At 43.6% G+C, this 24,081-nt stretch overlaps 1 protein-coding gene across 3 annotated transcripts; it reads right to left on the bottom strand.

Annotated features, from left to right (window-relative positions):
* Nucleotides 1–960: 960 nt before the first annotated feature.
* rrbp1b (ribosome binding protein 1b) lies at nt 961–23,894 on the bottom strand. Of its 3 annotated transcripts, none has more exons than XM_049571161.1 (24): nt 23,101–23,894; nt 19,342–20,018; nt 19,031–19,179; nt 17,676–17,798; nt 17,093–17,245; nt 16,029–16,147; nt 15,544–15,697; nt 15,273–15,369; nt 14,711–14,781; nt 13,163–13,200; nt 12,974–13,069; nt 12,758–12,809; nt 12,151–12,191; nt 11,842–11,929; nt 9,697–9,777; nt 9,509–9,601; nt 8,922–8,993; nt 8,028–8,114; nt 7,750–7,842; nt 4,842–4,913; nt 4,666–4,758; nt 4,227–4,310; nt 4,089–4,136; nt 961–1,207 (listed from the first exon to the last, which is right to left on the bottom strand). In XM_049571161.1, the coding sequence occupies exons 2-24, from the start codon at nt 19,991–19,993 to the stop codon at nt 1,148–1,150; spliced, it is 2,616 nt and encodes an 871-aa protein (XP_049427118.1). In that variant the 5' UTR covers nt 19,994–20,018; nt 23,101–23,894; the 3' UTR covers nt 961–1,147. The 3 variants fall into 3 exon arrangements, with proteins under 3 accessions (XP_049427118.1, XP_049427117.1, XP_049427119.1); XM_049571160.1 differs by having other exon boundaries at nt 961–1,219; nt 23,101–23,481; XM_049571162.1 differs by lacking the exons at nt 961–1,207; nt 4,089–4,136; nt 4,227–4,310 and having other exon boundaries at nt 4,660–4,758; nt 23,101–23,481.
* Between the last annotated feature and the right edge of the window lie 187 nt (nt 23,895–24,081).

Raw genomic sequence — 24,081 nt, 5'->3', positions numbered from 1 at the left:
CCTGTTAAAGAGAGCGGAACGTTTATAGGTTCTGCACTAAGCTGGTTTAAATGCTCTTCAGCTTTGTTCATGTACATGATGAATGGCTTCATAAATAAAACTGAACTTACCTGAGTCCAAGTGGACGTTTGTGCCAAACCTGAAGAAATTCCCTCAAGGCGTTCTGGAGATATGCTGTTCATGAGACTGGAATGGGCACAAGGTCACGGTGACCTTTGACCGCCAAAATCGAATCAGTTCATCGTCAAGTCCACATGGACGTTTGTGCCAGATTTGAAGAAATCCCCTCCCTCTCAAGATACCACATTCATGAGAATGGGACAGGCACGATTGGTTTATGAGTGGTTTATTGTTGAGTCCAAACTCCCTCAGAGTTCTTGAGATATTGCATTCACAAGAACTAAATAAGGTCACAGTGACCTTGATCTTTGCATGTTAAAGTGGACATTCGTGCCAAATTTGATGAAATCCCCCCAAGCTGTTTTTGAGATATGGATCAGCCTGTGATTTATATGTTTGACTCCGATTTTGAATCCAGCCCTCAGCTGGTCGATGATTTTGGTTCCCACTGATTGTTGTTACGTCATTTTGTTCTCAACTAATTATACAGTGTTCATCAGAAAAGATTTTACACTTCAGTTCATCAGGATCTGATGTGAGATTTAAGAGTTGCCCTCAGTTTATAGAGCAGTGTGTAAACATATATACAACCAAAATATTGTTAGATTATTACTAAAATGAATGTATCTATTGTCATCACTGTATCTCTCTGCTGTCCCATATGTTGGTGTTAGCATGTTAACATGACACAAGACCTCCTCTCGATAACCCATCATCTCATCTCATAATGTTTCCGTGGGAACAAACAGATCCAGACCGACGGTTAAAGTCGAGTAAAATATTTGGATGAAAACAGAATCGGTCAGAGGAAGAAAAAACAACGTCAGATTCAGACGTTACAGTTTATTTGTCACAGTGAAAGAAAACACATTTAACTTTGGTCACTTTTCATCATCACCATCATCATCACCATCATCATCATCATCATCACCATCATCACCATTGCTGGTTTCTGTCTCTCCGCTGAAGCCGCAACCTCTGTTGCATGTAACCATGGTGACAAGACATGAGGGAAACAAAGTGTGTTTCACACTGGCGTCTCCTCCTTCACCTGGACCGCCTCCACCTTCAGCTCCTCCTTCAGCTCCTCCTTCACCTCCTGCAGAAACAGAAGACTCTAAAAGTCACACATTTGCCTTCATTTGAAAGACTGACATCTAAATTTTCTCCAAAGTAAAAGCGAAATGAAATTTTGTTGCTTGAAAAATCCTGAGTAGCTGATTTACAGGTGCCCCCCCCCCCCCCCCCAGTTAAAGATGAAACTTGTTTTCAATATTTTACTCAGGATCAGTGTGTCAATTTATTTTGTACAGTTTTAGAGTAAAAAAAATAAGCACCATCCAAGTTTGGACACCCCAAGACATTTGAGCTGTGAGACACCTGTTCCCAGGGTCTCAGATCTTAATGAGCTTGTTAGGACTCTGCATTGTTCACAGTCATCATTTGGAAAGGCCAACTGATGCAAATTTCAACTGACTCCTGAAACCGTGTCCCAACAATCAGCAGCCATGGGCTCCTCTAAACAGCTGCCTAGCACTCTGAAAACTAAAAGACCTGATGAAGACGAGAAGAAGGTAGCAAAGTGTTTTCAGAGAGCTGTTTCCTCAGTTGGTCATGTCATTCAGGCTGCTGTCAGTCCTAGAGTGGTCTCCTCTGGTCTGAATCAGGGACTCATGTTGTTCCAAAGTTGTATAATTGCCTAGAGTTGGTTGGTGTTCTCACGGCAGCATTTACAAGAGGACCAGATCAAATGCCTTGTGTGAGAAAGCTGCTCTTGATTGGTCAGAATTTCCATGTGGGAAAAATCCAGGAAGTAAAGCAAACGTTGAAGAAGAGTACACTTGCAAGATAAATGTGACACTTTCTAATGTCACAATGGAGGGACAACTACGCAGGTTGATTTTAGCGCTGCTCATCGTGGACTATATTGCTGTCATTGTTCATTTTAGTCAAAGCATACAGTTTGAAAACGAGGCAAACGCGGCTCCAACTAGAAAACAATGTTTTGATGCATTGGATGTGCTGAATGTGCATATTAAGGCAGTACAGGAGGAGGTGCACATTAATAATCCTCCAGGACTGTAACATGCTCATGTTTAACCCAAACAATGTGTCATGTGACTGCAGTTGCTTCACATCCAGGTCGCAACACCTTCTCACCACAAACCAACCGCACCAGAGTTCCTTTGGAACCGGACCGAGACCACCTCTTCAAGAAGGTCTCAGTCCGGTTGTTCTGGTGTGTTCACACCTGCACAAACAAACCGCACTGAGGGGGCAAATGGACTTGAGTTTGATTGAACTGAACCAAACAGGGCAGGTGTGAAAGCACCCTTGGAAATGACAGTTAACAGGAACTGTGGAGGTCAAGCTGAAAACTCTCTGAGAGAGCTGCTCGTAGGATTGTTAGAAAGGCAAATCAAACCCCTGTTTGACTGCAAAAGACCTGCAGGAAGATTTCTCAGACTCTGGAGTGGTGGTGCACTGTTCTACTGTGCAGACACACATGGTCAAATATGACCTTCATGGAAGAGTCATCAGAAGAAAACCTGTCCTGTGTCCTCACCACAAAATTCAGCTTCACAGGTTTGCAAAGGAACATCTGAACAAGCCTGATGCTTTTGGGAAACAAGTCCTGTGGACTGATGAAGGTAAAATAGAACTTTTTGGAAACAACAAGTAAAGGTTGCTGTCACAAGAGTTCAAGTATTTTGGGGTCTTGTTCACGAGTGAGGGTAGAACTAAAGAATGAGGTCACAGATACAAGCGTGTGAAATGAGTTTCCTCTGTAGGGTGTCTGGGCTCAGCCTTAGAGATAGGGGGAGGAGTCAGACATCTGGAGGGAGCTCGGAGTAGAGCCGCTGCTCCTTCATGTTGAGGTGGTTCAACATCTGATCAGGATCCTCCTGGTCCAGCTGGTAGGAGGCCCCGGGGCAGACCCAGAACACACTGGAGGGATTATAGATCTCACCTGGCCTGGGAACACCTCGGGGTCCTCCAGGAGGAGCTGGAAAGTGTTGCTGAGGAGAGGGACATCTGGGGTGCTTTGCTCAGCCTGCTGCCCCTGAGACCTGACCCCAGATGAACGGTTGAAAACGAACGGACAAAATGAGCAAAGGTGTGTTTGGAGTACAAACTGTTTAAGATGAGGTGGATGGATGATGCTTTGGGCTTGTGTTGCAGCCAGTGACACGGGTAACACTTCACAGGTAGAGGGAAGAATGGATCGATTAAATTCCAGACATCACAGTATCTGTAACAAAGCTGAAGATGAAGAGAGGATGATCCGTAACACACCTCCAAATCCACAATGGACGACCTCAGGAGGAGCCAGCTGAAGGTTAGGCCACGCCCCTCACAGTCCCCCGACCTAAACATCATTAAACATCTGTGGATAGAGCTCAAAGAGCAGAGCATGAAGACGGCCAAAGAAGAAATCCTCCTTAAAGACTCTGAGCTGGATACAAACAGTGTTTAGAGGAAGGGGGCGCTACTGAGCACTGACCATGTAGGGGTCCAAACTTTAGCTTCAGACCCTTTTTATTTTTTGTTATTTTGAAATTAAAAAGTTGGATCTTAGTTCATCTTCTACTCATCTAATATTAAACCAGGGGTGCCCGAACTTACATGTGACTTTTACTTAACTCTTCTCATGACTTTTACTTTGACGAGGCCACACTTCCTGTCTCAGTACACAGACATTAAACCTGTTTTTTATTTTTTAAGATATATTTTTGGGCATTTTTGCTTTTAATTGATAGGGAAGCTAAGCATGAAGGGGGTAGAGAGGGAATGACATGTAGCAAAGGGCCACAGGCTGGATTCGAACCCGAGCAGTTGCGGCAACCGCCTTGTGCATGCGGCGCCTGTTCTATCCACCAAGCCACCAAAACCCCATTTTAACTTTGGTTTAAATCGTCAGTCTAAACAACCATCGAGGCATGAAGAATGCATGAAGAGACAGAAACCTGATCAGCCTCCACCCGCTGCTGCAGCTCCATCACTTCCTGTTGAGCCTGAAAAACAACAACAAAGGAAAGAGTCTGACCTCACTTCCTGTCGTCAGTGTGTGAACGTGTGACAGATGTTCCAGATGTGACTCTGACCTGCTGCAGCTGTTTTTCCAGCTGCTGCCGCTGCTCTTGCTCCACCTGCAGCCTGACGGACATCTGCTGCACCTGAGACTGCACCTGAAACAGAAACACACACACACACACACACACACACACACACACACACACAAAGACAGTGATCAGATATATCAATAATGAATCAATAATGAAAGGACATGCTACCTTCAACATACAACCTGCGTCAAAGGACATGCTACCTTCAACGTACAGCCTGTGTCCTAGAACCTGCTACCTTTGACATACATACTGCATCCTAGGACATGCTACCTTTGAAATCTGGCCTGCAGCATGCAACATGGGCCATGAAACCTTGCCCTGCTACCTGGGACGTAAGACCTGTGGTATGCAAACTTCAACATGCAAACTGCAGCATGTGACCTTCAACATGTGATGTGTGTGATGTGGTTCAGACCTGAGCAAGCTCCTCACAGCAGCTCTGGGTGAAGCTGGCCTCCTCCAGCTGTTTCTCCAGCTGAGCCTCCAATAGCATCAGCTGCTCCTTCAGCTAAGACACAAACTCTACGTTAACGTCCAACATCAAGTTTTCACCTGCTTTGATTTCAAGAGGACAGACACGGGGACACAGACCTGCTGAGTGTTGTCTGTCTCTGTCCTCTGTGATCGGACTTCATCCTGCAGCAGCTGCAGCTGATCCAGGACCTGCAGACAGCAGCAGTCACACACTGAAGACAATGATAACCTGCTCATCATGTCACAGACTGTATTCATTGTATTTATGATGATAAAAAAGATGACGAATGTAAATCAGCTGCAGTTCATCCGATCTGAATAAAGAGACGCTGAGTCAAAGGAGCTCAAGTCTACATCTACCCGGACTTCTCTGCTGGTTTGGTCGGGAGTCACCGGGGGTTCATGCGGTCAAGAAAAAACTACGTGATCGCGACATCAAATACATATTGATCTATCCCTGCACGTTGAGAGTTGTCCATGCTGGTAAGACTTAATTCTTTCGCATTCCAGATGAAGCAGAGAGATTTCTTGGTGAGCTTTCCTCCATTGGCTCTGACATGACAGCGTAACGCTAGCGGCCGGTGGCTAATGCTAACATTAGCACGAAACTTTGTTTTTTGATGAATCAATCAATCAAATTTATTTATAAAGCCCAATATCACAAATCACAATTTGCCTCATTTAATTTATCACTTGCAACCTGTGAAACCCCCTCATCTTGGAGATGTGCCAACCTGCCTACCTCGTCATAAAGGGCGTGATACTACAGACATCAATAACTATAGACCTATTTCAGTTATTAATTCATTCATTCATTCATCTTCTAACCGCTTCATCCTCTTGAGGGTCGCGGGGGGCTGGAGCCTATCCCAGCTGACACTGGGTGAGAGGCAGGGTTCACCCTGGACAGGTCACCAGACTATCACAGGGCTGACACATAGAGACAGACAACCATTCACACTCACATTCACACCTACGGACAATTTAGAGTCACCAATTAACCTGCATGTCTTTGGACTGTGGGAGGAAGCTGGAGCACCTGGAGGAAACCCACGCTGACACAGGGAGAACATGCAAACTCCGCACAGAAGGGCTCCCACGCCCGGGATCGAACCGGCAACCCTCTTGCTGTGAGGCGAGAGTGCTAACCACCACACCACCGTGCCGCCCTCAGTTATTAATAGTATAGCTAAAATATTTGAAAAACTAATATTTAATCAGTTATCGAAATATCTTAATGATTGTAATTTACTATCTCCACACCAATCTGGCTTTCGACCAAACCTTTCAACCACCACTGCTCTTTTAAAATTTACCAATGACATATTGTCAGCATCTGATAGCAACATGCCTACAGGTGCTATATTCATTGACCATACTAAGGCATTTGACATGGCTGATCACTATCTCCTCTTTGATAAATTATATGCTATCGGTCTTTCTACTGATTCCTTGTTACTTTTCAACTCTTTTCTTCATTACAGAAGTCAATGTGTTTCCTTTCAGCACAGTCAGTCAGATTTTAAGATTATCAATAAAGGTGTGCCACAAGGTTCATCCTTAGGTCCCTTATTATTCTCTGTCTTTATCAATGATCTTCCGCAAATCTGTTCTGACTGCCAAATTCATTTATATGCTGATGACACTCTAATATACTTTTCCAACTTGGACATTTCACAAATTCAACAGTCATTACAATCTGATTTCACTTTAGTTCAAAAATGTTTTTCGTTTAATAAGCTTCATTTAAATAAGAAAAAATCACACACTATGCACTCGACCTGATTCTCTGCTTTTAATTAAAAAATGGTATATTAATTTCCTTGACGGAACAGCACTAGAAAAAGTAGATGAATTTAAATATTTGGGCCCCCTGCTTGATTCCCAGCTATCTTTCAAACCTCATATCAACTCAATCTGCAAGAAAATATATGGTCGTCTGAAATCACGTTATCGCTCTGTTGAATACTTCTCTCTACAAGTCCGGAATAGAATAATAACACAACTGATATTACCAATCCTTGATTATGCTGATGTCATCTATGGGAACACCTCAGAAACAAATCTTTATCCGCTCATTATATAATAGTCTCTGTAGATTTGTTCTGAGGTGTCCATATAGAACCCATCACTGTGTGGTGTATGAGTCTTTGAACTGGCTGGCCCCCAAGTCCAGAAGGCAATTTCATTGGTCTTCATTTACTTTTAAGTGTATTTACTTTAATTTTCCTCAGTATCTGAAACAATCTCTGACTCCTTTCAATTCACAGTACAACCTCAGACACGCTGATCATATTTTTTTCTTTACACCTAGAATCAGCAAAGAAATTGGTCGTCGTGCATTTAAATTTAAAGCTCCATCTGATTGGAATAATCTACGTCGCTCACTTAGATCTATCACCTCTTTTCATATTTTTAAATCATCTCTATTTATTAATGTTCAAACATCATGCTGTTGTTTTTGATCTGTTTTTTCTTTCTATAACCAATCTGTCTAAACTTGCTCTCCTCTTGTTCACACATGTATTTCATGTATGTACTTTGAGTAAACTATGTATGTTTAAGTGTGTCTATGCATGTATACATGTATGTGCATTTATATGTATATGGGTGTACATGTGTGTGCATAAGTGTACACAGGTCTACTCTTACATGTGCATCATCACAGACGGTTTTCTGATTGTAACTGGTTGTGTAATACTGGCTGGTGAGTGAGTGGCTAGGTTTGAGATAGCCTTGCAGAGTATGTGTGTGGGTGGGTGTCTCTGTGTTTAAATGTTTGGTATTATGTTTTGTTTTCTGTTTACCTTCATCAAGACTCTGTATTACTGATGAATGTATTTATGTTTGTATTATTTGTAAGGACCCCCTCGAAAATGAGATGGCACATCTCAAGGGGCTATCCTTAAAAATAAAGTATAAATGTTGGAGCCACAAAATCAGAGATAATATTTTAGGATAAAAGTCACAAAACCTGGAAAATATAACGTGAACGTCAGCATCAGACACGATATAAAACTCTCACTGTTTGTTTCTGCTGTTCGGCTTCAGACAGTTTCTTCTTCCACACAGTTTCTTCTTCTTCAGAGCGTCGCTGCAGCAACTGAAGCTCCGCCTCCTGACACAGACACAAACAACAAACAAAAACGCTCAGGAAGAAAACCACTCATAATGAAGCAAAGCTGTAAAAGAGAAACTGATACAAAAGATAACAAAGACCAAGATAACCGTCAAAGAAGAAAAAAGGTTCACTGAAGAGCAGTTTTATTTTCAGGTTTATTGACAGGAAGTCGTTGTTTTTACCGTTTCCTGCAGCACTTTAGTGTTCTGATCGAACCTTGTCTGCAGTTCGCTCTGTTTCCTGTCGGCCTCCGTCAGCCTCGACTGCAGCTGAACAAAAAAAGTTCACAGAGAAGTTATGAAAAAATACATCTTAGAAAAATAATAAACAATTCAGACAAAATGTCTCATTAAAAAAGTTGCTGGGTTTTAGGGAAGTTCCTGTCAACACTTCTGAAGTTCTTCTTCCTTCTGGACAAAGTGCATTTTAGAGTTCCAAAAAAGTTCCTGACTTCAGACTGACGGACTTCTAGCGGAACGTCCTTTGTACCTGAAAAAGTTTGAGTTCTAAAAATCTTGTTGTCTTGAGTTCGTGTCTGAACACTGTGACAAGAAACTGAATTCTGATCAAACATTCCCGAGTTCACAACCAAACTAAACATCTAAATTTTGGTGTAATGTCCTTTAAGTTTATTAAAACATCAAATGTTCCAGAGTTCCTTAAATGTTCCATTTGATCTGGGACTTGAAAATGTCTCTGAATTCAGATAAAATGCTCCAAAAAAAAAAAAAAAAACGTTCCTGAGGTCTTAAATAGGAAAAAAAAAAACTTCATCAGTTACGTAAAAGTTTTCAACCAAAAAAAGTGTCTGCGTTTTATAGATGTTTCTAATTTCTGTGAAAACTTCTCAGTTCTCTGACGTGCTCAGTGTGAGTGTATCGTGTTCAACCAGAACGTGTGAAGAGTTTTTAGTTTCTGAACGCCTTTATCTGAGCTCTTGACTCGACTTCTTCTTGAAGTTCCTGAATAAGTTTTCCTCCCTGAATCCTTCGTGGAGTTTTTTGCTGCGGTCGTTCTCAGTGTGTGAAAAGTTGTCAGGTTTCGTGTCAGAGCATGACGTGTGTTTGTGGTTTTACCTCGGAGTGAGCGCTCTCTGCGACACTTTTACTCTCCTCAACTTTCTGAGTGAAACGTTGCAGCCAGTCGCTCTGCAGAGAAAACACACCTGCCGTTAACACCTGAGCTCGCATTCATAAAACAGAGCATAGGACCCAGACTGAAAATCTGCGTAAGGACAAAAGACAAAAATGGCGTGTGCCAAAAAATATTTTACAGTTTCTACAGTCAGGGCTGGATGTTCCTGAAACACTTCCTCGGTAGAGACACAAACTGGATTCTTTGCTGATAACAACTCATTTGACTCCGAATTTTCTCACCTAATGTCAGTGACCATCATCATCAAGTCTGTGCTGTAGATGAATTAACATCACATCATACACACAGACTGTGATGGTGACAGAGACATGAAACACTGTTCAGTGTCTGTAATATTCACTCAGTGTGCTAAAGGAGAAAAATCATATCGGCCGATGACGATGTTATCGTGCATCTCTAGTTCTCAGCACAGAAAACATTTGTTCTTTGGTTTGTGGTTTTGATATATAAATATATAAATATATTGTTTTGGTATAATAAATAAACAAACAAGAAGCAGCTGACCGACCTGCTCCGCCTCCACAGAGACACCTGGAAACAGAACCTGCAGCGACGCCTGGAAGTCCAAACACAGGGCAGCAAACTTGGACTCCGCCTCAGTCTGAACACACGTGTGGAAAAATCAAAGTTTTTACAGAGAAACTGAACGTCGGCTTCACGTGACGAGTCCTTTCTTCAGATATTTAATCAACTGACCAGCGCTGCTTTCAGCTCCGCTTCCCGCTGCTCGCTCTGACGCTCTGCAGTGGAAAACGCCGCCATTTTGTCCTGCAGCTCCTGAAAGAAACATCAAGGACAAAGAAAAGTTTGTTAACTCCTCAAAGTTTTTTTTGTTTTTATTAAATCAACCTGAGTCTTTATTTCTCAACTGTTCACACATCCCCGTCTGCAGAGCGGATGTGTTGGCGCCAACTATATTTACAAACTAACGTTTAAAAAATAATGAAAGAAAATCAAGTCACAACCACGAACTGACCATCGTTCTATCAAGTACAGATGCAGCAAACAACATACAGTTGAAGTGTTCAATCAAAGCCTGTCTGAGAGAGACTGGTCTGATGTTCTGGAACGTAATGATGTTAATGGTGCCCAGGATCAGAGCAGCATTTCATAGGTGCGCTTGATATGGTCGCACCTCTGAGGGAATCAAGAATTAAACAGAGAAGTGCAAGCTGGATCTGAAATCATTGATCGGATCAGACAACGTGACAGATGTTTTAAAAAGTTCAAAAATTCCAAACTCAGCACTGACCACGACTAATGTGTGTATTTTAGGAATCAGGCTGGCTATAGGCTATGGTGCAGAAAGCAAAGTCAGAATTTTATTCTGACTCTATTGCGGCAAACTCCTAACAAACTATGGAAAGTACTTAGTGACATGGGCCACTGCAAAATCAAGGTGAAGGTCTGGTAATGTTGGACTAGTCATTAAGGAAGAGTTGTGTTTTGACAAGCAGCAGGTTGCCTGTCAGTTTAATAATATTCTTACAACAGTTGCTGCCAGTCTGGATAATAAGTTGCCTCTTGCTTCAGGTATATTTATTTCAGTGAATAAGGCCACTGGACTGGATCTTACTCCTGCAGGTTCTTGAGAGATGGTGCTGGTGTAACAGCTAGTATTCTTATGCGTGTCATAAATCTGTCATTAAGGCAGGGTGTGTTTCCAAATGAAATGAAGAGTGCAAGGATGGCCTTCCTTTTTAAGACGAACAGCAGATCAGAGGTTTGAAATTATCGGCCAGTTTCAATTCTGACGACTATATCAAAGGTATTTGAGCGTATTGTGGATGAGCAGGTGGAGGAGAATCTCGTCAGGCAAAAGTTGCTGTATGAATTTCAGTCTGGCATTAGAGCAACATACTCTGCTGACACCTGACACATTCATCTCTTTGGTTAGATTCGTCTGAACGCTGATAAAGGAAACTATGTTGGTGTGATACTTCTTGATTTGCAAAAAGCGTTCGATACTGTCAACCATGAAATATTAATTCTACAACTGCAGTGTGTGGACTTCAGTGAAACAACACTTAAATGGTTCTGTTCTTACCTCACAGAGAGGACTGTGGAGTTTGACACTTTCAACTGAACGTGTAACCTCACGGGGGATTTTAAAAGCCATGTTAAGATGTTTTTATGGAACAAAGTGAACGCAGCATGTTGAATGTTGAGATTCACTCACCGATTTTATTTATTTACGGATGTTTTATGTTTTTAATGTCTTGTGTTTTAGTAACTGTGTCTTATTTTGCTTCTCAGTATGAAAGTCTGTCTCGTCTTTGGTCTTACATGTTTGTTTGTCAACAACAAGGAAATGTTGGAAATAAGTTCTCGTACTTTAACACGTCACCCTTTGGATGACTGTCTCTTTCTGTCTTTAAGACAAAATAAATCAAAAACATATAAAAATGAATAAAAATATCAGAATTGAAACTTTGACTCAGTTTCCATTCAAACTTTATGAACTTCACAGAAATGAAGTTTTCATTTTCGATATACGACTTTGATTCGAAAAAGTTTTTAATTCAAATTTCAACAAAAACATGTTTTCGTTGTGACGTTCACAGCGTTTTGATCTTCACTGTTTCTAAACGGTGTCACAGTTTGTGAATCTTGGTTAGTGTCGAGTCCCAGCTGACAGAGCCGACGTCTCGCGGCGCGCTTTTATTCCTCCGCTGTTGTTTTCGTTCTAACACTGAATCTGTGCGTGACCGTCAGCGTTCAACTCTCCTCCCCTGATGGTTCGAGTCGCTGACACCTGAACACAATCTGTTTCAGAGTTTTTCAAACTAAAACTTTATTAAACACGACACATGTGACATGAAGGGTTTGATTTGGACTCACGTTGCCGTGGTTACGAGCCTGTTGCAGCTCCTCTCTGAGCTGCTGTAGCTCCTCCTCCAGACGCAGCAGCTCAGAGTCTTTCTCCAGACTGACAAACAACAAACACAACGTTAAACTACAAACACATCCATAAACAACAACAAACACAACCATAAACAACAACAAACACAACCATAAACAACAACAAACAATGTCAAACACAACATTTAAAAACAAACAATATGTCAACATCAAACATTAAACATGTCAGACACAAACAGAACTTCCACAGCGTCACACCGGCTGTTTATTGATTCAGGTGTTTCTCACCTTTCAAACGGCTGCTCAGACTCTGTCTCACTTCCTGAACTCTGCGGAGGAGGAGGAGGAGGAGGAGGAGGAGGAGGAGGAGAAGAAGAAGAAGAAGAAGAATTATCACCACAGCCGTCACAGACGGTTTTGAAGAACCTGAGGATGTGTCTGATCTGTTATTTTGAAATCTATGATCGTCACATGACGGAGACCAGAAGAAGAACCTCTGATGTTTGTACAGAAATAAATCATCACATTTTTACTGATTATTTTCTCCTGAGTTTGATTTTCTAACAAAGTTAAAGTCAGAAATCCTGGATGTCAGAGCGTCTTTGAATGCACCATTCATGACATAACATGATAAAAATGATGACGTAACTTTGACTAAACTCTGAAGCTGTGTTAGCGCCGACTGTGACAAATGATCTGTCTGATGAGTTTGTTAGTCTTCATGTTTTAAAATCGTAAAGTTAATTACGATGTTTTCACTTCGACGACTCAAAACCGAGACCCAAACGACGACTCTGACAAACGTAACTCTCTCAGGTGACGCTGGCAGCAGCTGCTGAAGGTTAAACTTCCCCAAACACAATAATTTGAATGAAATTATGAAATAGAAACGTACGTCTCTCTGCGTCTGATCACCAGCTGCTGCTTCGTTGGCGTCTTCCTCCGCTCTGAGGACACACAGAAACAAAACCTCAGAGCTGCAGTTCCTCCGACGTCCACCATCAAACTCTGACTCTACTGAAGTGAAGGTGAAACCCTCCTCTTCCTCGGCTGTCACATGACTCAGAAAATCTACTCTTAATAACCTCATACTAAATGTGTTGTTTCTGACCTCTGAGACTGTGTTGACGTCAGCAACTGTAGCTCCGCCCTCAGCCGATCAAGCTCCGCCTCCAGAGAGACGACCTGCTCGTCTCTGCGCTGCACACTGACAGGAAGTGACAGAGGAAGTCAAACTACAGTCCGCCACAGTGTCTGCGCCCAGTTATTGGTTCAATAATGTGACACAAGAGTTTCGTACCAGTTCTTCAGCTGCTGCACTTCAGACGAGCGCTCCGCCTGCACACACACAAACACAGCGCTGTCAGCAGTGCACGCCACAACCGCCCAAACTCACTGCCAGAGTTCACCATCGTCAAACTCTCGTCTGTGAGTCAACCTGCTGCTTACGAGGAACTGACTGCGTCCAGAGTTTCACCGTCATCAGTTCTGCAGGTCTTTGTGGACACGCCCACGTGGTGACCTGATGACGCCGCTGAACGCAGAATTATCAATAAAAATACCTTGTTTAGTAAAAAAAATAAAGGCATTTTAATTTTTATGCAAACCCTACAGCCTGGATCGTTTTAGAAGGAGACTTGCATTTTATATTTTTGACGGAATTTACAACCCGATGTTACGTAGCTCCCTCACACGAAGCCTCAACTCAGGCGACTCAACAATTACATGAAATAATGAACATACAATTATTCTAATTAACATATTTCATTCTGTTGTTTGAAAACAACACAGCATCATCATATCGTCACGCATGTGTCATTTTACTGCGAGTGCGTTCGACTGTTGGTTTGGTTTTAGCGTGATGTCCAGGAGGTGTTGTCTGTCCACCGTCGGCCTGACTTCATGTGAACGCGGCGCTGGGCACAAAAACACAGCAGCGTTCCCGCAGGAAACACAGTCATGTCTCAGCTGCTGTCGGCGGCACCTCCTCCGCTGGAACAAACATTCAGTGCAACATTTTCTCCTGGTGACTGAACGTTTTGGTTAAAGTTTATCGATCTGTTTACGATCAATAAAAGTCAGTCGACGGAGCTGTTCAGTAATAGTGAGGGCTGTCAGCGTGAACACGTTATCGTGATGTGAGTTAGGTCCAAACATAATGTTTTCTTTGTTTTAAATCGTGTTAATCCCGTGCTGCTATTTTGTCCCTTTGTTGCCCCCTTACTTGTAGTCCAGCCACCGCAGCAGCTTCCTGCTTCCTGCTGCAGCAGTGATGTCATATAAGACGTCTCCCCAGCTGACAGTCAGCAGTGATCTGAGCTCACAGCTGATCAGACTGATGTGTTGAGGAGAGAGCCAATCACCACAGACCTGTGGATCAAACTAAATCAAACACTGACTGCAGACCAGCCGACATGGTAGAAGACTCGGGCCTGAGGGACGTCCTCAGGGGGACATGTTGTGACCGGCGGGGGGACAATAGTTTGACACATACAGGATCTGTCGACACTGTCACATTAACGGATCATCAGACGTCAGTGAGTCATCCACATCATATCAGAGTAACATCACACCACGCCGACCCTGACCGGACATCTCACTGCTCCGCTTTAACCTCACTGTTGTTGCAGAGCAGCTGATTAAAGAAAATAAATCTAAAAATCAAAACGATAAAGTCAGTTTCTTTACATTCATTTGATTCCCGATCAGGACACTCTGCTCAGAACTGTTTCACCTCGTGAACGTCGACGTCAAAACTGTTTCCAAATGCAAAATAATGTTATTTATTTATTTATTTATTTTTTTTTTTAAAGAATCATTCGACAGCCCTGAAATGAGCCGTCATTACCTGGACTGCAGCCTGGTTCTCCAGCTGGACCTTGAGCTCCTGCAGTTCAGACGCCAGCGCCCCCTTCAGCTCTGAGGGACAAACAGCAGAGTGGAGTTACTGTGAGTTCGGCCCAAGTCGCATACTTTTCACTTGCAGTAGTTCCTGCAGCGCCCCTTAAAAAGTTTGTACCATTTCCTGCAGTCTGCTCTTGATCGGACGGACGAGTGTCTCATAAGGTTACGTCCTGAACTTTGACCCTCTTACTCATATATCTGTTACCATGGAGATACAGCAAACACGGAGATCAACCCGCAGAGCTCTGCTGTCGTGTCTTTGTGATATTTCTGGTTTAACTTTAAAGTTGTGACTGCACACACTGTAGATTCTCACGTTTTATAGCTGTGACAGTGAAATTACATCTGTCAGTAAATATGGATATTTTTGGTACAAACAGAACCACATGCAGCTCACGAAAAAAACAGATGGACTCCAGCGTCCTCTGCTTCCTGCTCTTGTTCTTTGATTTCTACAGATCTGGTAAACTGGTCTGAGTTAGCTACATGCTAACAGAAACACTGACCGCTAACAGCAGCAGCTTCCTGCTGCGATGCTTTCAGCTCCAAGCGCACTTCCTCCAGGTGCTGCTTCAGAGCACGCTCCGTGTCCTCACGCACCAGCTGCACAGACAGACAGAAAACACGGGTCACTTCCTGTTAACAGCATCTTCTCCATCACACTGCGCGTTAAAATGAAGACATTTTGGATAAAAAAAGAAGTCAAAGAAGTGAGAAACTACAAATGCAGCAGCTGAGCAGATGTGACATTAAGGACTACAGTTCTGTGTTTCTGACCTGAACTTGGGCCAGTTCTTGCTCAGCAGCGGCCATCTTGGCCTCAAGGCTCTTCCTGCGCTCCTCGTCGGCCCGCAGAGCATCGGTACGCTCGGTCAGCTCCCGACCCAGACGGACACAGTCCTGCCTGAGACGGGCCAGCTCCGCATTCTGCCTGCAGGGAGGGTTAGACCGGATGACAGACGGGTCATCACGTGTCAAATCAGACACAAGTTTTAGATTTTGGTCAAACTTTAAGTATCTGCGGCCCTGAAAAATAACTTCTGTAAAATATTTGAGCTGAATTTAGAGTTTTTAACTTGTAGTACTTTAGCAGTACTTGAAGTACCACAGTTATCAGAGCTGGGTCGATGTGAATACTAGTTACATGTCAGAAATTGATAACTCTGATATGACCCCAATTAGAGGTTCATTTTTGGAGAACTTTTTGGATATGTTAATAGCAAAGGCCGCTGTGACTCATGGGTACTTGACTTATTTGTTACCTGCTCTCGGCCTGGCTGGTGGCCTGGTTCAGAGCGTCTCGGAGGATGGAGTTCTCCTGCTGCAGTCGGGCCAGCTGAGCGTTGGGACCGTTCTCCAGCTGTTCCTGCAGACTTCCAATCTGTTCCAGGTTAACCGCCAGTTAGGTAAACACGCTACAAATACTGCCTCTCTACTCTGTCCCAGGTAACAACTAGTTAGCCAAAAAAACTAGTTAGACCTGAGACTTAAATTCACGATTAAAACAACTTTAAAAAAGGAAAATATTTGCAGGAATTCAGCAGAATTTGTTCTTGAAGACCTGTGACTTGACGTGGACCTACTTTCCAGGACATAAGACTTGAATTAAAACTTGCTTTGACAGGATGTCCCATTTGATTTGGACCTGCCCTCAAGGACTTGACATTGCATTAGTCTTAACCCCAGGTACACAAGACTTGAAATAAGACTTGCTTCAACAAAATTTAAGATCTGACTCAGACCTGCCCTCAAGACTTGTAATTTGCTCCTGCAGACTTGTGAATTGCAGTGGACCTACCTTCAAGGACTTGAGACTTTTACATGATTTGAGACCTGGCTTACACCTGCCCTCAAGACTTATTTGCTCTTGAAAACCTGTGAATAGTAGTGGACCTACTCGCAAGGACTTGATGTTGACTTGAGACTTTTCTTTTACAGGATTTGGGACCTGCTTTGACAAGATGTCAGTCTTAATTTGGACTTGCCCTCAAGGACTTGAGATTTGCCTTAGACTTACCCGCAGGTACACAAGACTTGAACTGAGACTTTTCTTTTACAGGATTTGAGACCTGACTTAGACCTGCCCCCAAGTCTTGTAATTTGCCGTTAAAAACCTGTGATGTGATGTGGACCTTCTATCAAGGACGTAAGGTTTGAAGTGAGACTGAGTTGGACAAGATTTCTAACTTGACTTGGACCTGCCCTCAAGGATTTGAGATCTGTGTTACACTTACCCCCTACTTGTGAGACTTGTGACTTGACTTTCCCTCAAAATACTTAACTTGAAGCTTGTTTTGTTAAGCCTTTAAAGTTTGTTACAGAATACCTTCTGGTTGAGTCGCTGGGTGTGTTTCAGATGTTCTTGGTGAGCAGCCTCCATTCTGGCCCGCATGGTGTCGACCTCTTGAACCCGAGCACTGAGCTCTGCCTTCAGACTGGCATCCAAAGACGCCATCTTGGATTTCTCTGCACTAAGTTCCTGAAGAAGGGAACACAGCAAGCCCAAACTTGACCTTCTTATGAAAAATTGAATGTTAGTGCTCACACTCTGCTTAATCAACAGTCCAAATGTATTTGTACTGTCACAAATGGTCTGGGTCTGATGGTATTCACAGTTCTTCGTCTAAACTCCAGTGAAATCTTACGGATAGAGTTATCTGCCTTGTATCAAATACTTGTGGTTATTTAAAGTCTCATTCAGTCCCGTCTGTCTAGAACGCTTACACGTGTTCTATTGACTTGTCGTTGTTTGTCAGTGCACCTTCAGAGGACAAAGATATTTTGAGGTGTCGTCGTACCATTCTTTGTTGGGTAACATCACCCAGCATCATCTTAACAAACCAACAGTACTGAAGAAATAAATCTTTCGGCGATCACACAGTTGACGATGTGAACGCTGCCTGGCTCACCTTGCTGAGCTCTCGGAGGCGGCTTTTGGCGGTGGCGGCGTCCTCTTGCTCGGTGGTGAGCAGCTTCTCTTTCTCCTCCAGCTGTTTCTTCAGAGTGGACAGTGGGTCTCCTTTCTGACAGGCCTGAAAGTCAAACACAGACTCAACTTTATATCTGATGAGACATGGAAAATCTTTCACACCAAAGCTGCTTTCAGGTCATGTGGGTTGGAAGGAAGTGATGTAGTGGTAATAATTGTGAAATGCAAGTGACGATACCATCAGACTTAAGAGAACAGTTATCAGTTATTAATATACTTTCAGGTTTTTTTGTTTTGTTGGGCTAGTGTGGCATGTGCTGCAACTATTTGGCTACTAAAGCTCTCCAGTTGGCAGTTAATAGTAAAGACTGTAATTATTAAGGTCCTGACACACCAAGATGACAGTCGGCCGTTGACCAATGTTTGGCCATCAGTGAGCTTCTGTCGCCCTAGTCTGTGTGTCCTGCACTGTTGCCCCCCGTTGGCTTTTTTGCAGCCGATTGAGCCTGTTGAATCAGCGAAGGCGGAGCCTGTTGGTGAATGAAATCCCTCTGACTGTCAGCTGATCTCAGGTGATGAGCAGAGGAGCGTCAGTGAGTAAAGGAGGAGCTAAAGTCCAGAGGGAGTGAGACCAAACCAACTTGTTCCATGAGGTCAGATTATTTTTCTCTTTAGCAGAAACGTTTCCTGATGGTTTGTGTTATTGTTCACTGGCGCACAGTAGATATGCTCTGATTGTGTTGTTAATGTGCTAACTGGCTAACTAGCATCACAACGCTCTTCCTGTTTCCCTTTTTCAGTGATGGACACAGATGACCGCCATCTGCTGCTGTGGAGACTTATTTCCTCTCAGCAGGAGCAGAACATACGTGCTGGTTGGCTGTCGTCTGTCATCTCTATGGTGTGTTTATGTTCAACTTATTGGCCGAGACTTGGCCGCATGAAGTGACACAACAGGGGGCCTTCGTCACCGCTAGTTTTCTTAAGTTGTTTTGGTGTGTCTGGACCTTCAGAGTGAATAAAAGAATGATGATCTGGCTCTAAGGCCCTGTCTACACATAGTTAGGTATTTCTGTATACAGATATTTTCTTCTACATGTTGGCCTCTTGTCCACGCAGTTTTAGGTCAGGACGTAGCAGTGAGTGACAACAACCCCGCCAACATTTAAGAGGACTGTTTGCACTGGAAACACTAAACGGACCGAGGGTCTAGGCACCATGTCTGAAGGTTACTTTTGGTTCCAAAGGTACTGTACTGAAAGAGTTTGGTGGAAACAGGACTTTGGCGACTGTATCAGCTAACATTAACTGGTGAACTGTCTCAGTTGTATCTACCAGCTGCCAGGAGTCGTGGCGGACATTGGCCCTCTGGTTCAGGACCTCCATGAGTTTGTGCAACTCGTCATCACTGAGTGCCATGTTGGATACAGCGAACAGCAGCTTGCTGTATGGCAGCAGCAGGGAGGAGCCGGCAGAGTCGGTCACTTTTAGAAAACAAAGACAAAACACAACCTTCAATGTTCTGTTTAATCTGATAGAATTTAACTGAAATCCATTGTTAAATTAAACTTTATTTTACAGGAATGTCCAGCCGATATGTTACGTCTGAAACTGATGCAGATGAACATGTTCATGAGTTCACTCACCTGGCTCCGGTTTGGTCTTGGACTTCTTCTTCTTGCTTGAACTCTCTTTGGGTTCTTCGGTTTTAGCAGCTGATGGTTCTCTGGTCACTTCAGAAACAACGTTTACTGGAGGAATGTCTACCACCGGCGCCATTGCCATGACCAGAACTTCCTTATTAACAGTTTCCAGCACAGCAGCTGGTTCCACCTTGGCTGACTTCTTCTTCTTCTTCTCCTTTGGTGAGGAGGCTGGACGAGACTCGATGGTGGCGGCAGTGACCGCTGCGGGTTCTGGTTCTGGTTCTGGTTCTGGTTCAGGCATTTCAGGGGCAGCCATGGGCTCTGTGGCAGGTTCGGGGTCAGATTGCGGCTCGGTACAAGCCACCACCTCAGGCTCCTCACCACCATCACTGCCTGGTTCTGAGAGCTTCCCATCTGGCCGCTCCTCCTTCTTCTTGGCTTTGTTCTTCTTCTCTAGGGTCTTCTCCTTCTTCTTCTTCTCTGCTCTCTGAGTCTGTGTTTGGACCAGCTTCTGGCGCTGTTTGGCCAGTGCCTCCTCATACGACGTCTCCTTCATGGAGAGCGTGGAGACGAGGGCGATGCCCACCGCCGAGATGAACATGAAGCCTCCAAAGACCATAAAGCCGAGGGTCTGGGGGTCGGAGACGTCCATGACTGATTCGTGTCAAACAGGAAGTCTGGAGGGTAAAGATGACATTTCAGCATGTCACTTGAAGAAAAGATGGAGAACAAAATACCTCAGCAACTCCGAACTAAACTGCCCTGAAAGGTCCTAATCTGCTTCCTGCTCTCCAAAGGATGAACCCATCATATTTCCTCTAGCACCACCATTAAGACAAATTTTTAATCCCACCTACTAATAAGACTCTAACGTCCAATTCAGACCAAAGATTTGTGACGAGACGAGTTGAAACAAACACCTACTGTTGACGCTCCATTCTGTAACGTCAACAACTCTCTGTGCTTCTGATCTGTAACGCTGACAGGAAGTGACCGCCATGAGACGGCGTATCATCTCTAGTCAACGACTCTCTGTGCTTCTGATCTGTAACGCTGACAGGAAGTGACCGCCATGAGACGGCGTATCATCTCTAGTCAACGACTCTCTGTACTTCCATTCTGATTTGCAGCTTTGCACACCGTGAGGACAGAAACAGAGGGCTCTGTGGGGATGGAGCACCTGCTGCAGCAAGCCAACACACCGTCTGTGGTCATTTTGACTTGACCAGCTGACTTCACTACAAGCTGATTGGCTGTTGAAACAGGTGACGTGCTTTAAAACCAGCCGCCGGCCATTTGACCAGCTGAGTGTCAGGTGACACCATCAGCCGGCTTGAGTCCAGCTCCGACCGGCCAGTTCACACCGCTGACACTTTTCTCTGTGACGATCTGAAACAGTTTGATGTCTTTCCTTTAACAGGAAACACTCCTCTGTATGAACGTATTGATTGGTGTTGCTGGTTGTTTACCTGCTGATCACTGACTGGAGGTCAAAGTTCAACGTCTGTGTTCAGCAGAACGTCACTGATTCAATCTGAACCCTCACTCAGCTGACTGTGTTTAAACTCAACACGTTTAATGACGTGATGAATCTACAGAACAGTAGCTCCTGTTCATCCCCTGAAGGGTGACGAGCTGCTGCGTTGATCAGCTGATTCATTGATTAGCCTCAGACTGCCAATAACGATTATCATTTTTTAGTCATTGTTTTGTCTGAATGATGACAGAGAAGCCTGAAAAGTAGTTTCTGGATTTAGATTGGATTCTAGCACCCCTGTGACGTTTCCTGTGGCGCCACCATAAGATAAGATAAGATGCCTTTGTTGTCACTTCATACAGTGATACAGTGAAATTTCAAATTTCAAACAACTTTGCATTTTTACTTGTAAGACTCTCAGAGCAGATAAATCAGGTGTCTGTAATGAACCCTGCGAAGACTTTACACTTTAAAAGGTGTTGATTAATCTCCAGGATGACGCGGTGGCGCAGCGGTTAAAACTGTCGCCTCACAGCAAGAGGGTTCCTGGTTTGAACCTCGGGGTGGGTGAGACCCTCTGTGTGGAGTTTACATCTCTCTGGTTCTTTAATGAATAATTTTCAGATGTTCTTTCATAATGTGAGTTTTTGCACTTTGTCTTGACGCTCTTGATGTTTTGTGTTCGAGCTCTCTGAATCGCCTCATTGCTGAAATGTTTCTTAATCAATTCATTGTTGAAGTCATTTCATGAGAGGAAGCCTCCCTCCATCCCGACCCGTTCTCATTCTTCAAACACCACCACTCAGACACCAGCAAAACAAAGGCACGCTTTGGCGGCAGTATGACACACCGTCAGGTGGCATGAGTTCATAACGCCACCGGACAACAACGTGATTTAAGGAGCTGAGAGGGTTCGGTTAAACCAGGATGTTTTTTCTAAACCTAACCACATGCTTTTGTTGCACAAGGAAATCTGAGGTGTTTTACTGACAATGTAAGTTTATTTTGAAACAAGCAGAAACTGAACACTTCCTGTGAAAAGTTAATTTTGAAAAGACACGATGCATGTATCAGGCGTAAACTGACACGACGTCCCAGAGTGTCAACAAGAGACGCAGGAGGACGCCTGATGTGTCACCTGTAGACGTGACGTTGACTAAAGAGGCGGTGATGTGTGGCGAGGTGGGACGAGAACGTGTCGGTCCATCCTCACTTTAGTTTCATTTCACAGTAAACTGAACGTCTTCAAACCACCTCCGACTCTGTTTGTGTTTTTTTCTCGAGCCTGATAAATGTGATAAATTATGTGGCAGGTTCTGGGGTGCTGAGGGATTAAATATAAAATGCAACGTCTCCCCCGAGCTGAACCCCGTAAATAAGGAACAGTCCCTTAAACATCAAACTGCTCCACAGTGTGTGAAGTATGTGAAACACTGCTCACATCCACACACAGGTAATAATGACTTATTAATTTAATAACACAACACTGAGGAGGGCGATTCTGCATCTTGAGATTTTCACCTTTTCATACTTTCAGTACATTTTGTTCCTGATACTCGTGTCGCTGTCATCGAGTCACATCTGAGTTTTTCTGCTGAGTTTTACTGCAGTAAAGTGTCTGCAGATTGTTTTTATGTCTGAGGGTCAGAAATAAACTCCCAACAGTTTCCAGCTGGACGCAGAGACGACTGTGCGTCTGCTGATCCTCGTGTAACACACTCTGTGCTGTGCTCAAGGTGAGTCTGAATATATTCTCCAGGACACAGAGTGAGAGTTTGAGAAACAGCAACGTGTCCGAGTCCACAATTAACCCTTTGTACTGTGAACACACACACACACACACACACACACACACACACACACACACAGTTATGTAACTCAGCTCAGTTTCTTGTGAACACCTCACATCCTGGATTTCACATTAGAACTCACTTTAAACTGAAGACCTGTCCCTCACACTGGATACATATTCATATATCGATATATTAATTTACAGATGTGAAAGCTGCAGCAGAAACAGGCCGAGCAAACTTCCATCATCTCATCTGAGCAGGTTTTGTTTCTACAGAAAGCCATTAAGAGCAGATTTCTCTGTGACTGACTGTTGGACTGAGACGTTTCTGAGTGCAGCTGTTCAGCATCCTGTCTCAGTGTGTGGACTCGAGCTCAACTCTCATCTTTTCTCATCATAACCTTCAGCAGCTGTTCTGCACTCGGAGCCTCTTCAGCTCCAGTCTGAGCTCGACTCTTCAATAAAACCGATGGAATAAAGTTTTTCTCACCTCAGCTCTCAGTCCGGCAGCCTGCAGAGTCGTGGCACTTTCTCTGAACGGGACCAGAAGCTCCGCCCCCCCCGCCGGCAGCGCGGCTCCTCACTGGTCAGCGGACGAGCTCTTCTAGGGGCCTCATGGGTAATGTAGTTGTCTTCAGACTGCAGCTGTGACAAACGTTAACCTGCTGAAAGATCTTTTATTTTCACTGTTTAACGAAACTTTGTGTCTGAAACACAGTTGTTGAATGTTTCTGAGATCTTCATCTGCGTTGAGTAAAGTTTACACACAGCACCCAGTTATTTCTCTTATTTTTATATTGAAGTGAAAAATATTTTATTTTATCATTTCAACAAAACTTTTTCTGACAGAATAAATACAAATATTGTTTGCATTTTTTCCCCTTTTTTTAATGTTTCTGTCACGCCGGGTGCACAACCTATTTTTCCTGTTTTAACGGAGCGTTTCCAAAACGCCTTCCCCGCCCCCAGAACAACGCCGTGAGGTTCCGTCGTTGACAGACCTGCCTGTCCAGAGGCGGACAGCTAGCTCGCGTGCTGTCAGCGAGAGCTGTTAGCGAAGTCACCTGGCAGAAGAGCTAAAATATCTTCCTGCGAAGATCTTCCTCTCATGTTGACTGTCACTGCACCAACTGAACTGAGACGAGTTGAGTAGTGTACTATTGAAAGAGCTGATATATAGGCGTGAAATGGGCGATGGAGATGAGCGCAAAATTCAAAAATATAGATTAATTATCAACCGCATAGAAATCAACCTATGGTCAACAATCACTTTTAATAGTGGAAAAAAAAGCTTATGCTTATTTTTCTTTTGCATAAATAAATGAAATATTGTTTGTTTACAACTGTCATCTTGTCAACGCCCGAGCAGGAAAAATCCAACCTGCTCCACAGTCCGACGGTCAACGGAACTGCTGCCGTTACTATCCATAGACATATATATATATATATACATGTTACTATCCATAGACAT

The sequence above is a fragment of the Epinephelus fuscoguttatus genome, linkage group LG3 (genome assembly GCF_011397635.1).
Source record: "Epinephelus fuscoguttatus linkage group LG3, E.fuscoguttatus.final_Chr_v1".
NCBI classification, from domain to species: domain Eukaryota; kingdom Metazoa; phylum Chordata; class Actinopteri; order Perciformes; family Serranidae; genus Epinephelus; species Epinephelus fuscoguttatus.
The sequence above is the reverse complement of the archived record's forward strand: the minus strand, read 5'-3'. Positions and strand labels throughout refer to the sequence as shown.